The sequence below is a fragment of the Gadus chalcogrammus genome, chromosome 6 (genome assembly GCF_026213295.1).
Source record: "Gadus chalcogrammus isolate NIFS_2021 chromosome 6, NIFS_Gcha_1.0, whole genome shotgun sequence".
In the NCBI taxonomy this organism is placed as follows: domain Eukaryota; kingdom Metazoa; phylum Chordata; class Actinopteri; order Gadiformes; family Gadidae; genus Gadus; species Gadus chalcogrammus.
In genome coordinates, this window is record NC_079417.1 from 11,198,065 (window position 1) to 11,210,564 (window position 12,500).

The window sequence follows — 12,500 nt, forward strand, 5'->3', positions numbered from 1 at the left end:
TGGCGTACAGCCGCCAGAAGACGCTCACCTCTCCAAAGTGGCCCCTGGCCCGCCTCACACTGGCACAGGGAGCAGAGGGGGGGATGGTTCATTCATGAAGGTGTCTGGTGGTTACCTCCAGGCGGACCTTGGGGTCCAGGAGGTCTACCGCGCTGCGGCCGGAGATGGTAAGGTGTTATGGTGTTGGATGTTAAGGCGTTGGATGATAAGGTGTTATGGTGTTGGATGTTAAGGTGTTGGACGTTAAGGTGTTACGGTGTTGGATGTTAAGGTGTTGGACGTTAAGGTGTTACGGTGTTGGATGTTAAGGTGTTGGACGTTAAGGTGTTACGGTGTTGGATGTTAAGGTGTTGGAAGAGAAGGTGTCATGGTGTTGGATGTTAAGGCGTTGGAAGTGAATGTGTTTGCATGTTAATCCAGAGTCTGTTTTCGTGGGGCGACCTAGAGACCAACGTAACATTGTGCTGCGATGTTGATATGCATCCTTATTATTGACAGCTTTGAAGTTAACTGAAATAAAGAAATGAAGTTACTTAGAGACATTACGGTTTAAAGTTTGGCAACTTTAAAACAAACCAAAACACAGATGAATGGCATATGTTTCAGTCCACTTGAGTCAAACTAGACTTTGCTATAAAAAATCGGAACAATGACATAAATACAGAGATGTTCTCCGTACTAGAAGTCGTTGGTCGCGCCCTCCTCCACGGCCTTCTCCGTGGGGTCCAGGGAGAAGATCCCGTTGGCGTCGTCGTTCGCCTCGATCACCACCGTGGCCGTGTCCACACCGTACACAACAGCATCCCCTGGGAGAGACACACACACACACACACACACACACACACACACACACACACACACACACACACACACACACACACACACACACGCAAACACACACACACACACACAACCACACACATGCACACACATGCACACACAAACACACACAAACACACACACACACCCACACACACACACACAAGCAGACACAGGTGCCCACAACCGCACACACACACAAGCAAACAATTCCATTATAAATGCTTTTCGTTGCCTCATTTACTTATTTACAATAAAAGACAAATGTGCAAACCCAATCGAATGAGCCATGCCCAACTATTGCATGCGCTCTGCTTGAACAGAGTCAGATGTTACAAGAAGAAAACATCTGACCTTGGCAATGTGAACACATGAGAACAGAGAGAGAGAGAGAGAGAGAGAGAGAGAGAGAGAGAGAGAGAGAGAGAGAGAGAGAGAGAGACGGGATAAATACAGCCTTTGTTTGCTGTACTATCTTGCACCCTTTATGAGACGGATTCACTGGGCCTTGTCTGAGGGGGAGTTTAGATTGGAGCTTTAGTGGGAGGGTGTCATGAACAAACCCCCTGGAAGGGAGAGAAACCAAAGCGAAAAAAGGGAATCATCTGGTGGTGAAGTGATACAATTTTTAATAATAAACGAAAATAAATTAAATAGATATTTATTTGACAGAATTATTCCACTCTTTTGATTGAATGTATTGAAAGGATGCAGAGATTCCGGAACTATGATTCAAGGGTGCGTCAAGAGGGAGAGAAAGAGAGAGAGAGAGAGAGAGAGAGAGAGAGAGAGAGAGAGAGAGAGAGAGAGAGAGAGAGAGAGAGAGAGAGAGAGAGAGAGAGAGAGAGAGAGAGAGAGAGAGAGAGAGAGAGAGAGAGAGAGAGAGACAGACAGAGTGAGAGAGATAAACTTCTGCTTGACACATAGTTGCTGTTACTAACTCTGATGCAATAGATGGGAACTGTGCGTTGTTAAGACACAAAATAAATCCTGAAATTAGATGAAAAAGGCAAGGGCCTCATATTCCCACACTGATTTCCTCATACACAACATTTATAATCCAACCAACATCACTACAATATAACTTCAACTGTATCACTCGGGAGAGTGATCCAGTTGAAGTTATATTGTAGTGGTGTAGGACATCTACAAATTGATATCCACACAGTGATTTAGAATGGATTTTTAGACATTTAGAAATCCAACACACAGCAGATTCTCCAGGCCCCGCTCAGAGGGGACTGCTGGACTGACTCCTGATACGGGGCTTCATTAACTCCTAACACAAGCCCTCCACCCCCCCCCCCAGGGTCTCCCCCCCTCCAGGTCCCTCAGAGAACACAGAGGGGCCCCTGGAGTGGCCGGGCCCCTCTGTGTCTCAGAGCCTCTAGAATCTGGTAGTTAAGGTCCTGGTGAGGCCCCGGGCACCAGGCTTTAGTCCCTGACACACAATGCTCAGATTAGCACCGCCGCCGCCGCCGTCGCTGCAGTCAATGGGAGATAACCGCTCGACCGATGGGGAGACAAGAGAGGGCAGAGCGCAGCGAACGGGAAGACAAGACGGACGGGAAGTGGGTTCTTTGTGGTCATTAGGGACTGTTTTTGTCGACCCGTCTCATCAATGCAGATTCATCTATGTGGAGAGTCAATGTAACGGTGTTTGTCTGTGTATTGACGTCTCCATTTCGTTGTCAGTGGCTACCCTGTGTTTTCCTGCGGTATTCGAAGGCCTACTGTTTGTGAGGAGTGCATTTATTAACAATGCCAATCAACTTTCCTTTGGGCCACCGCCGACACACTCTGCAGGAGTGTGTGAACGTGTGTGCAACGTGTCTTACACGCACACATGCGCGCATTAACACACATACGAGTACTCACAGTCCAACACACAAACACAGACAAAAACACACAGATGCAGACACACACACAAACACACACACACAGATGCACACAAAACAACTTAATGCCCCCATCACACACACACACAAGCACTCACACTCTCACACACACACACACACACACACACACAGACACGCACACACACACACACTCACACTCTCACACACACATGGCTCTTAAAGGGGATGGGAGATGGCCGTATCATTGGTTTATTGCACGTTACGCCCAAACCACCCCTTCGGGTAATCAGGCTACTTCAGACCAACCCTTTTTAGATTTGCGCCGGGCGCAAGAGTCATTTATGCGCCGGTAAAATAGCAACATTGCCATAGAACCGCCCACAAAGCTACTTGCGCTTGGCGCTTCTCACTTGCGTTTCAGACCGTTAAAATATGGCCCTACACAGCGAGCACCGTCATCGGGGGAGACCTACCGGTGGCGTTGAACAGCAGGATGTGAAAGGGTTCGTCCGTCTCGGGCAGGTCGTCGTCCTCCGTCGCCACGGAGACGTTCTTCGCCCACTCGCCCACCTGGTACACCAGCGTGGTGTCGTTGCCCAGCGGGGCGAGGTCCGTCGGCGAGGCGTCCCCGCCGTACTCCACGCGGTACATCACCGTGGCGACGAAGTCCGCCCGCCCGCCCCTGACCACCGTGAAGTTGGCCACACCTCCCTCCTCTACTCGCACGACGACGGGGTCTGCCGAGAGGTCAAGGGTCGGGTCGAAACAGGATGATGACGAGAGAGGTAGAGGGAGACAGATTTGTACACACTTCAAGGAATCACTGCAGCGGCGTTTATCCTTTACTTATGATAATATATGATTATGATTATATTTGATAATATAATCTTAATACACAGCTTTGTTGAATACTCAATTCCGATTGGTCAATTACGACATTCTACATCATGGTCAAAGATGATGATGTTTTTGTTTCAAATTATTGATTTCTTTAGGAAATACCTGCGTGCTCAGCAGGATAATGTACATCAACCAGTCTTTATTGACAAAATAACCCCCTGCATGGTGATGCAGGACCCCGAGGCAAACCTCAGGTCAATCATCTTTGGGATTCTCAATATTGCATAAAGAAAGTGTGTAAAATGTTTACCGGCAAAATAAATAGGATCGTCATTCTTGTTGACTTGTAGACTGGCATTGAGCGCGCTCCCCAGCCTTGCTCCCCCCGTCACGTTGGTCAGGGTGAGGGTGAAGTGTTCCACCTCTTCAGGGATCTAGGCAACACGCAAAAACATGTCAACATACATTCATCTCATAAGAAACCCCTGGCGGCCGTTGTTTGGGTCTGATGGTTGAGGCGGTGGAACGGGGGGGGGGGGGGGGGGGGGCTCCTCTACCTCGTCTGGTATAGAGCTGACAGTCAGGTTCTGGAGGAACTCTCCTTCAAGGAAGACGAGGACTCCCTGGGTGGGGCTGATGTCTCCATGGTGACCGGGATCCAGAACCCAGGACACGGACACCTCCCCGAAGCGACCCCTGTTCCTGGTGACGGTGTATGAAGCTGTACGAAGAGTACCACACGCACAACGTCACGTAACGACGATCATGAGCATGTGAGGTTATTACACAGTATATTCATTCATACATCTCGGACCGCAGGGACCTGTGTTCATCGTCTGTCTCGAAATGCGTTCTGCCGCGAGTAATCTGAAAATCGGAGGTAACGTAAAAATTCGGAATGTATGTTGAAGATCGGACGAAGTATCAACTCGATTGGCGCGGTGGCATTCTGTCATTCTTCCCGAGTTACTAGATGTCCCTCCCCTTAAAACACACCGCAGAACTATACATTTTTGAAGGCAAGGACGTGTGTTAATCGTCTGTCTTGAAATGCGTTCTGCCTAAAATATTCTCAAAATCGCGAGTAACAAAAGAAATCTGAACGTCAAGGCGATTTGCGCGGTATCATTCTGTCATCCGTCTCCAATTTGTTTCTAGACGTCTGCCCCTTAAAACACACCGAAGAATTGTGGATTTTAGACCGTGCAAGGACGTGTGTTCATCGCCTGAAATGTGCTCTGCCACGAATAATATCAAAATAGTGGGTAATGTAAGAAATAAGGAAGTCAAATCGAAAATCCTACAAAGTATTGACTCGATTCATTTTGAGTGGTAGCATTCTGTGATTCGTTCACAATTTGTTTCTCGACATCTCCCCCTTAAAACACCGCTGAGAGCAACACGTTTCTCCTGTCCCTCGCGTTCTCCAATAATGTATCATTGACATGGGGGTCTCTTAGTAGGACCTGAAGGACCTCAGTACCCTGGTGTGTCTCGCTCCCCTTGCTCTCGTTGATGGCCTCCGCCAGCCCTGATTGGCTGAACTGGATGACCCCATAGGGGTCATCGCTGCTCCGCACCGTGATGTTGACCTCCCTGCGGTGGCCGATGCGACTCGGTGGATTGCTGTGGCTGCTGAGCCCCACGGAGAAGGTCTCGTCCAGCTGGGGGAACGCACACACACACACACACAGACATGCATACACACAAGCGCGAAAACACCCACACAAACGCATACCAATACACGCGCACATGCGCACACACCCACACATCCACACACACCCACGCACACACACACACACACACACACGTGCGTACCCATACACACGCACACACCCAGGCACACACACACATACACACACACCCACACACATACACACAAGCAGGCACACACACACAGACACACATACCCATACATCCACACATACACCCACAGAAACACACACACAAACGTAAACAGGAATTAAAAAATGTAGACACAAACACACACACACACATGTAAACAGGAACCCAAAAATTCAGACACATACACACAAACACACACTCACACACACACACACACACACACACACACACACACACACACACACACACACACACACACACACATACAAACACACACACACACACACACACATGTAAACATGCACAAATCCGGACCAAATGGCAAATGACAGGGCCAATTGGTGGACCAAAAGAAGCTTAAACAATAACGTACACAATGTCGTTTCAACTGCAGGCTCGTTTAGAAGGCAGTAGTTAATTACATCCCGACAGCAAACAAAAGTAAACTAAAGAAACATTGGAATCCCTTTAAATGTACATAGTGAGGGCAATTGTGGGTAAAAGAGACAAACTACTTCTTAAAAGAAAGGGACAACCATTTATTTGAAAGCTGTTTTTTTTCTCCATTTGATCAAATGATAAAATGTGTTAAATGCTACACATGCCTCACTCCATGTAGTGTGAGCGTTTTTGTATGTGCATCCGTCTGTCTCTGTCTGTGTGTGTGTGTATATGTTTGTGTGTGTGTGTGTGTATGTGTGTGTGTGTGTGTGTGTGTGTGTGTGTGTGTGTGTGTGTGTGTGTGTGTGTGTGTGTGTGTGTGTGTGTGTGTGTGTGTGTGTGTGTGTGTGTTTGTGTGTGCGTGCATTTGTGCATGCGTGTGTGCGTGCGCGCGTGCATGCGTGTGTGTTTGCATGCGTGCGTGCGTGCATGGGTGCGTGCGTCTGTCTCTCTCTCTGTGTGTGTGTGTGTGTGAGTGCGTGCCCCCGAGCGGGCCCCCACCTCGGGCACGCCGTCCTGAAGGGCCACCAGGGCCACCACCACCTCCCGCTCCCCGGGGTTGAACTCCAGGATGCCGGGGGCCCCGTAGAACTCCTCGCTGCCCTGGGGGGCCACCGTGTAGCGCACCAGCTGCCTCAGCAGCTGGCCAGCCGCCCGCAGCACGCGCAGCTCCACCGCCTCCCCTTCCTGCGCAGGTCAGGTGCATCGTGGGTAATAGAGGGAGGAGGTGTTCATCAATTAGGGGGTTGACATGATTTTTTTTGTTTTTGTGATCAAGATTTTTTTTTATTTCTTCATGAGGAGGATTCACTAAAGTCCAGTTATAGTGGTCAGAGACACATAAAACATGGTTGACATGTATTTAATATGGGTCGCTGATAAATAAATGCACCTGGAATATGTTGTGTGTCGAGTTATGGGGGAAAGCATGAACAAGGTTGTTCAGGTGCTTTTGGGCAACAAAGGACAGCATTGATGGGAGTGGTTGTGTGTACATTTACATTTAGGGCATTTAACTGTTGCTTTTATCCAAGGCCACTTACAATCAGAACATTTGTAAGAAGAAAGAGAAAAAGCAATATATCACGCTCGGTACAATAAGGATGCAAGGGCCAAGCACTAACAATCGCTGGGTTAACCCATTCCCCGTATACAACAGAGATAGCTAGGACAAGATGCTAAAATATTCTAAGTGCTACTTTTTTAAGTGAAAGGACATACAACACACAAAAGTGCGGAAGAGGGGTGTTTTTAGGAGAGTCCAGGTGAACTCTGAACAAGTGAGTCTCTAGCGGTATGCCTGGATGAGTTGATCTTTTTATAGTGAAAGAGGACTATTCCCTCAGTGTAGTTCTGACTGTTTTGAGGCTTACGTTGATGACCCAGGGCCCTTGGTCTGAGAACTGGAAGACGCCCCCGGGGTCGTCGTTCTCCAGGATGACGATCTCTCTGCTGGTGAAGCCTGCCTTCAAGATCTGGTTCTCCACGTTGCTCCTGACACACACACACACACACACACACACACACACACACACACACACACACACACACACACACACACACACACACACACACACACACACACACACACACACACACACACACACACACATGCACACACAGATACAGGCGCACACAAGAAGGTGGACGTGCACACACACAGAAAAACACACACACACACATAAACAATTACATGGTTGATAATGGATGTTGACGAAGACAAAATGAAGAGCAGATACGGTAAAGTGGAAAGAAATATGAAGCGTGAAGGGAGCGATGAAGAGGGCTATTATTGGCCATCGCCGTCGGCAACCGGGGAGAACAATATTCCTTTTCGCACTCATCACTCGTGGAACAATAATGTGGGGAGAAAACCTCTGAGTTGGTCAACTCAAGACAAAGTATGTCTGACTCATCCAGTGGCAGGCAGAAGAATGAAACGCCTAAACTTCTTAACCTTCAATCCTTAAAGATTTCTAATTAGTGGAGTCCTCGCATTCTTCCTCGTTTGTTCGGTACCGACCCCGAGTGCCAAAGGCCTCCTGTTTGGAGTAGACTTATTAACCCTGCCAATCAACTTCCCTTCCCCTTCCTGCCATCCCCCTGCAGGAGTGTGCGAATGTGTGTGCGTGTGTGTGTGTGTGCGTCTGTGAGTGTGTGCGTGTGCACTTGTGTGTCTGTGAGTGTGTGCGCCTGTGTGTGTACGTGTGTGCGTCTTTGAGTGTTTGCGTGTGCGTGTGTGTGTGTGTGTGTCTGTGTGTGTGCATCTGTGAGTGTATGCGTGTGCCCCTGTGCCCCTGTGAGTGTGTGCATGCGTGTGTTTGTGTGTGTATGTGTGTGCGTGTGTGTGTGTGTTTGTGAGTGTGTTTCCGTGTGTGCGTGGCCACCGGGAGCCCAGCACGCATCACGTAGCGGTGGTAAATTAGAGACAGAGAGCGAGGCACAGCAAACAAACAGCCGCAGCCAAGCCACTGCTCGCATACTAACACGGACGCCCTCACAGCGGCGCACAATCGCCGCTCGTTAAATCAGAGAGGGGAAAGGTTCTTCATTTACTCCACAACAACCGCGCCGCTTCCTTTAGCCTCCCCCCGTTTTACGCCTCCCCGCGGCCCCCACAATCACCACCACCACCACCAACATCCCCGCCCCCACCACCACCCCATACACCGCAAGCTACACCACCACCACCAGCACCACCCCGACCATCACCACCACCACCACCACCACCACCACCACCCCCACCTCACCACCATCACTACCCCGACCATCACCACCAGCACCACCACCACCACCACCACTCCACTCTCCCCCATCCCCACAGCAAGCAAAAGGTCCCCAGAAAGTCCTGAAGTGGACCCTTCTCCCATAAAACAGAGTCTTGATTCACGGCACACACACACACACACAATGGCGCCCGGCTCCGTGCTCCGCACTTACCCAAAGAACACCACAAAGCGCGCAGTCTCCACCCTGCCGGAGAGCGTTGGGAGGGAGAGAGACACACCGTTCTCATCAGAGCTCATGAGGGGACCCCCCCCCCCCCCCCATAGCACAAACCCCTGCAGTCTTCCCCAAACACACACACACACACACCGCCCCTCTTCCCCCCTTCCCCTTGCACTCGCTGACGGACTCTCACGTCACCAAACGTTGGGCAGAGGGAGAAGCACGCGCGCCCGCGGCAGAGCTCACTGCTCCACCGGGCTCTGCTCACTGAGGATGACTGCACTGGGACCAACGTATGCAGTACTGGGACAACCGCATGCAGCACTCGGACAACAATATGCAGCACTGGGACAACAGCATGCAGCACTGGGAAAACAGCATGCAGCACTGGGACAACAGCATGCAGTACTGGGACAATAGCATGCAGTACTGGGACAATAGCATGCAGTACTGGGACACAGCATGCAGCACTGGGACACAGCATGCAGCACTGGGACACAGCATGCAGCACTGGGACACAGCATGCAGCACTGGGAGTGGGCGTTCACGATCCTTGAGATCTCAAGAACCGAAACCCAAAGTATCCCATGTTTGGGGCCAGAGAGGTGAGCAGCAGGGAACCCTGCTGGGTTAAATGTTGTTTAATGAGCAACAAATCATCCATCACCACCCCCCCCCCACCACCACCATCACCACCACCACCTCAACCACCACTTCAACCACCACCACCCCCACCACCATCACCACCCCCACCACCACCACCCCCACCACCATCACCACCCCCACCACCACCACCACCACCTCAACCACCACCACCAACACCACCACCACCAACACCACCACCACCAACACCACCACCACCACCACCACCACCCCCCCCCCCGTACCTATCCAGGGAGAGCAGCAGCGTCTCGTTGACCTCTGGGACGTCGTCGGCCATGACGGTGAAGTTGATGAAGGCGTCGCTCTGGCCGGACAGGAAGACCACCGAGCCCCGGAAGGGTCGGAGGTCGTCGGCGGTGATATCCCCCTGGCCGGCGCCCGTCGGCCGCAGGCTCCAGAACACCTCGGCGCGGCCGTCCGTCCCGTCGCGCCGCAGCGGCAGGGACACCTGTGGAGTTAGACGTTCCCATGGTTACCGGTGACAGCACGACTGCTGGTTACTGCTGATCCACTAGTGTACTGTACGGGTCATTCTTGGGATTAATGGTGGCAAAATAGAACAAAATACACCACAGACGTCCGTTTGATACAAAACACCTGTTTTTCTTGTATTTAGAATTAATATTATAGATTTTTTATGTAATTCAATGTGTATTTTGTGTATTCCATGAACCCCATTTAAAAAAATCCTTCAGCTATTCAAACAATTCATCACCATTCAAAACGATCAGGAAATCCCCTCATTAACAAACACATTAAGAGGATGATCCTTAGTCTGGACGCATGGCGTAGCCAATCAGGATTGGACGTGAGCGAACGTCCCGCCCTCAAACTGAACCTCGGTATAAAAGCAGCCGGGCTTCGGGGCTGTACCGTGGTGGCGTTAGCGTCCTCCGGCTCGACGACCGCCAGCGTGGCGTTGCTGGTGAAGCCGATCTCCCCGTTGGCGATGTCCGGGGTCACGGTCAGGGTCAGGTTGAGAGCCCCCCCGAACCGCGGGCTGATGGAGGGGATGGGGGTCCGGATGTCCACCAGCTCCACACTGTCCAGCTGGAGGAGCAGGGGGGGGAGGTGTGTGTGTAAGAGGGTCTCTGAAGCCACAGGAGGAGGACTGAGGGAGCCACGGGACTGATGTCTGCATTCACATATAGCATTCATATCATCACAGCCCATCGCTGGCTGGCTATGCTGCCCTTTCAGGTGGGAGTTGTAATGGTGTGTATCGTTGAAGAGGATGACCATGTTCCATGAGGATGGAGATACACGATACTACAACGGAAGTCAGCCTGCTCCATAAGCTAATTCTAGTTTATTGCATATTTAGGGGGTTTAAGTAGGCGATAGTTTTTTCTGGACAATTTTCTCAGATTTTCTGTTGTAACTACACTTATAATTATTATAAATACCGTTTTTCATACAGTATCATCTGTACACATATACATAGAAACACATTCCGTGATTTAATTAAATTGTATTTACAATTTTACTTTGCTCGATATGATTTTATAAATACTAGTCATTTTACTAGTAAAAAAAATAAATAATAATAATAATAATATTTTATCTAAGCAATGCCGAAGGGGGCTGGCTAATTACACATTTCCCTGCTGGTCAAACGATGGAAACGACTTTGCATGGGACAAACAAAACCTCAACTTCAGTCAATCATCATCATCATCATCATCATCATCATCATCATCATCATCATCATCATCATCATCATCATCCTCCTCCTCCCCACCCACCAGTATGAGGAAGTGCGCTCCGTTCTGCAGGAAGGCGTCGTTCCTGATGGGAAGCACCAGCCCCGCCCGCTGCTGGCCGTCGGAGAAGCGCAGGCTGAGCGAGCGGCTGACGTTGAGGACGTGGTCCCGGGCCAGGCTGGGGTCCAGGGGCCCCGCGGGGAGGTAGAGGGCCGTCAGCCCCAGGGCCACGGCCCCCAGGGCCCCGCCCTGCCGCAGGAAGCTGAGGGACAGGAAGCGGCCGTCCAGGTGGCTCTGGATGCTCTGCTCCTCCCGAGGGTCGAAGCCGAAGGAGCCGTACACGTCGTCGCTGTCCCGGAGGTAGAACACCATCTGGGGGGAGGAGGGGGTATGGAGGTGAGAGGTCATAAGCCTCAGACCCTGTGGTGGGTGGGGGGCGGGGCTTAGTGTCGGCGGCAGACGGGGGAGTGGGGCGGCGCGACCGACGAATCAGACGCAGCAGTGGGAGACGAGCACGATGAGGAAAGAAGACCCGAGTACTGACGTCTCTTTCTCTTAGAGTGAGGCCGGGTCAAACCCATGGTGGTTTTTTCTATTGGCATCATGGTATACTTTTGTAATCTGTTGCTGTGGGTATTCTTTAATATGTTTTACTTTTCAGCCATCCTGTGCCTAGCTTAATATCTTGCCAAAGGATTACAGTTGAAAATGAGAATGCCAGCTAACACTGGCACATTTACAGAAATGTAGATTAATGTGCACTGTCCTTTAAATAATAATAAAAAAGAAAATGTGGCTGTCGGAGGGACATGAACTCGGAGTCATTCCGAGTACATTATGTATATAGTACTTATAGTACATAGTATATGTACGGTATATGAATGGTCTTGTTGTACAGGCCTAGCCCGAGCCGTGGAGGTTGGGCACTCAGTGTCCCCTCCTCTGCTCCATAAAAGGGTTTACCTGGAGCTCTGTGTCCTTCCTTCCTTCTGCTGAGTATTGAGAGAGCTCTGCTACAGACCGTACCAATCGTTGATGCAGTAAGTCTTATTGAGTTGTTTAACAGACGGTTGTGTCCTGAGTGTATCACAGTGAATTGAATTCAGGTCAATGTCATTCAGGAGCTGGTTTCGAGGATCAGGACTTCTTGCTTAGGGATGCCTACAGGTGGGTAGTCTTCGGAGGCTGGGGAATCGAACCTGGGACCCTTTTGGGCGGGAGAAATACAGCCTTTGTTCGCTGTGCTATCTTGCAACCTTTATGAGATGGATTCACTGGGCCTTGTCTGAGGGGAAGTTTAGATTGGAGCTTTAGTGGGAGGGTGTCATGAACAAACCCCCTGGAATGGAGAGGAACCAAAGCGAAAAAAGTGAATCATCTG

General features: G+C 50.4%; 1 protein-coding gene across 1 annotated transcript in view; it reads right to left on the reverse strand.

The window, feature by feature from the left end:
- Positions 1 to 12,500, reverse strand: part of adgrv1 (adhesion G protein-coupled receptor V1) — a 122,681-nt gene that overhangs the window by 84,677 nt on the left and 25,504 nt on the right. The window contains exons 10-20 of the mRNA XM_056592426.1: positions 11,162 to 11,491; positions 10,290 to 10,466; positions 9,641 to 9,864; positions 7,178 to 7,298; positions 6,306 to 6,491; positions 5,002 to 5,182; positions 4,076 to 4,239; positions 3,829 to 3,952; positions 3,152 to 3,415; positions 680 to 806; positions 1 to 59 (exon numbers count right to left, since the gene is read on the reverse strand). The exon at positions 1 to 59 is cut by the window's left edge and continues 165 nt beyond it. Of these exons, the coding sequence (XP_056448401.1) occupies positions 1 to 59; positions 680 to 806; positions 3,152 to 3,415; positions 3,829 to 3,952; positions 4,076 to 4,239; positions 5,002 to 5,182; positions 6,306 to 6,491; positions 7,178 to 7,298; positions 9,641 to 9,864; positions 10,290 to 10,466; positions 11,162 to 11,491 (1,957 nt within the window). The remainder of the gene's footprint in view (positions 60 to 679; positions 807 to 3,151; positions 3,416 to 3,828; positions 3,953 to 4,075; positions 4,240 to 5,001; positions 5,183 to 6,305; positions 6,492 to 7,177; positions 7,299 to 9,640; positions 9,865 to 10,289; positions 10,467 to 11,161; positions 11,492 to 12,500) is intronic.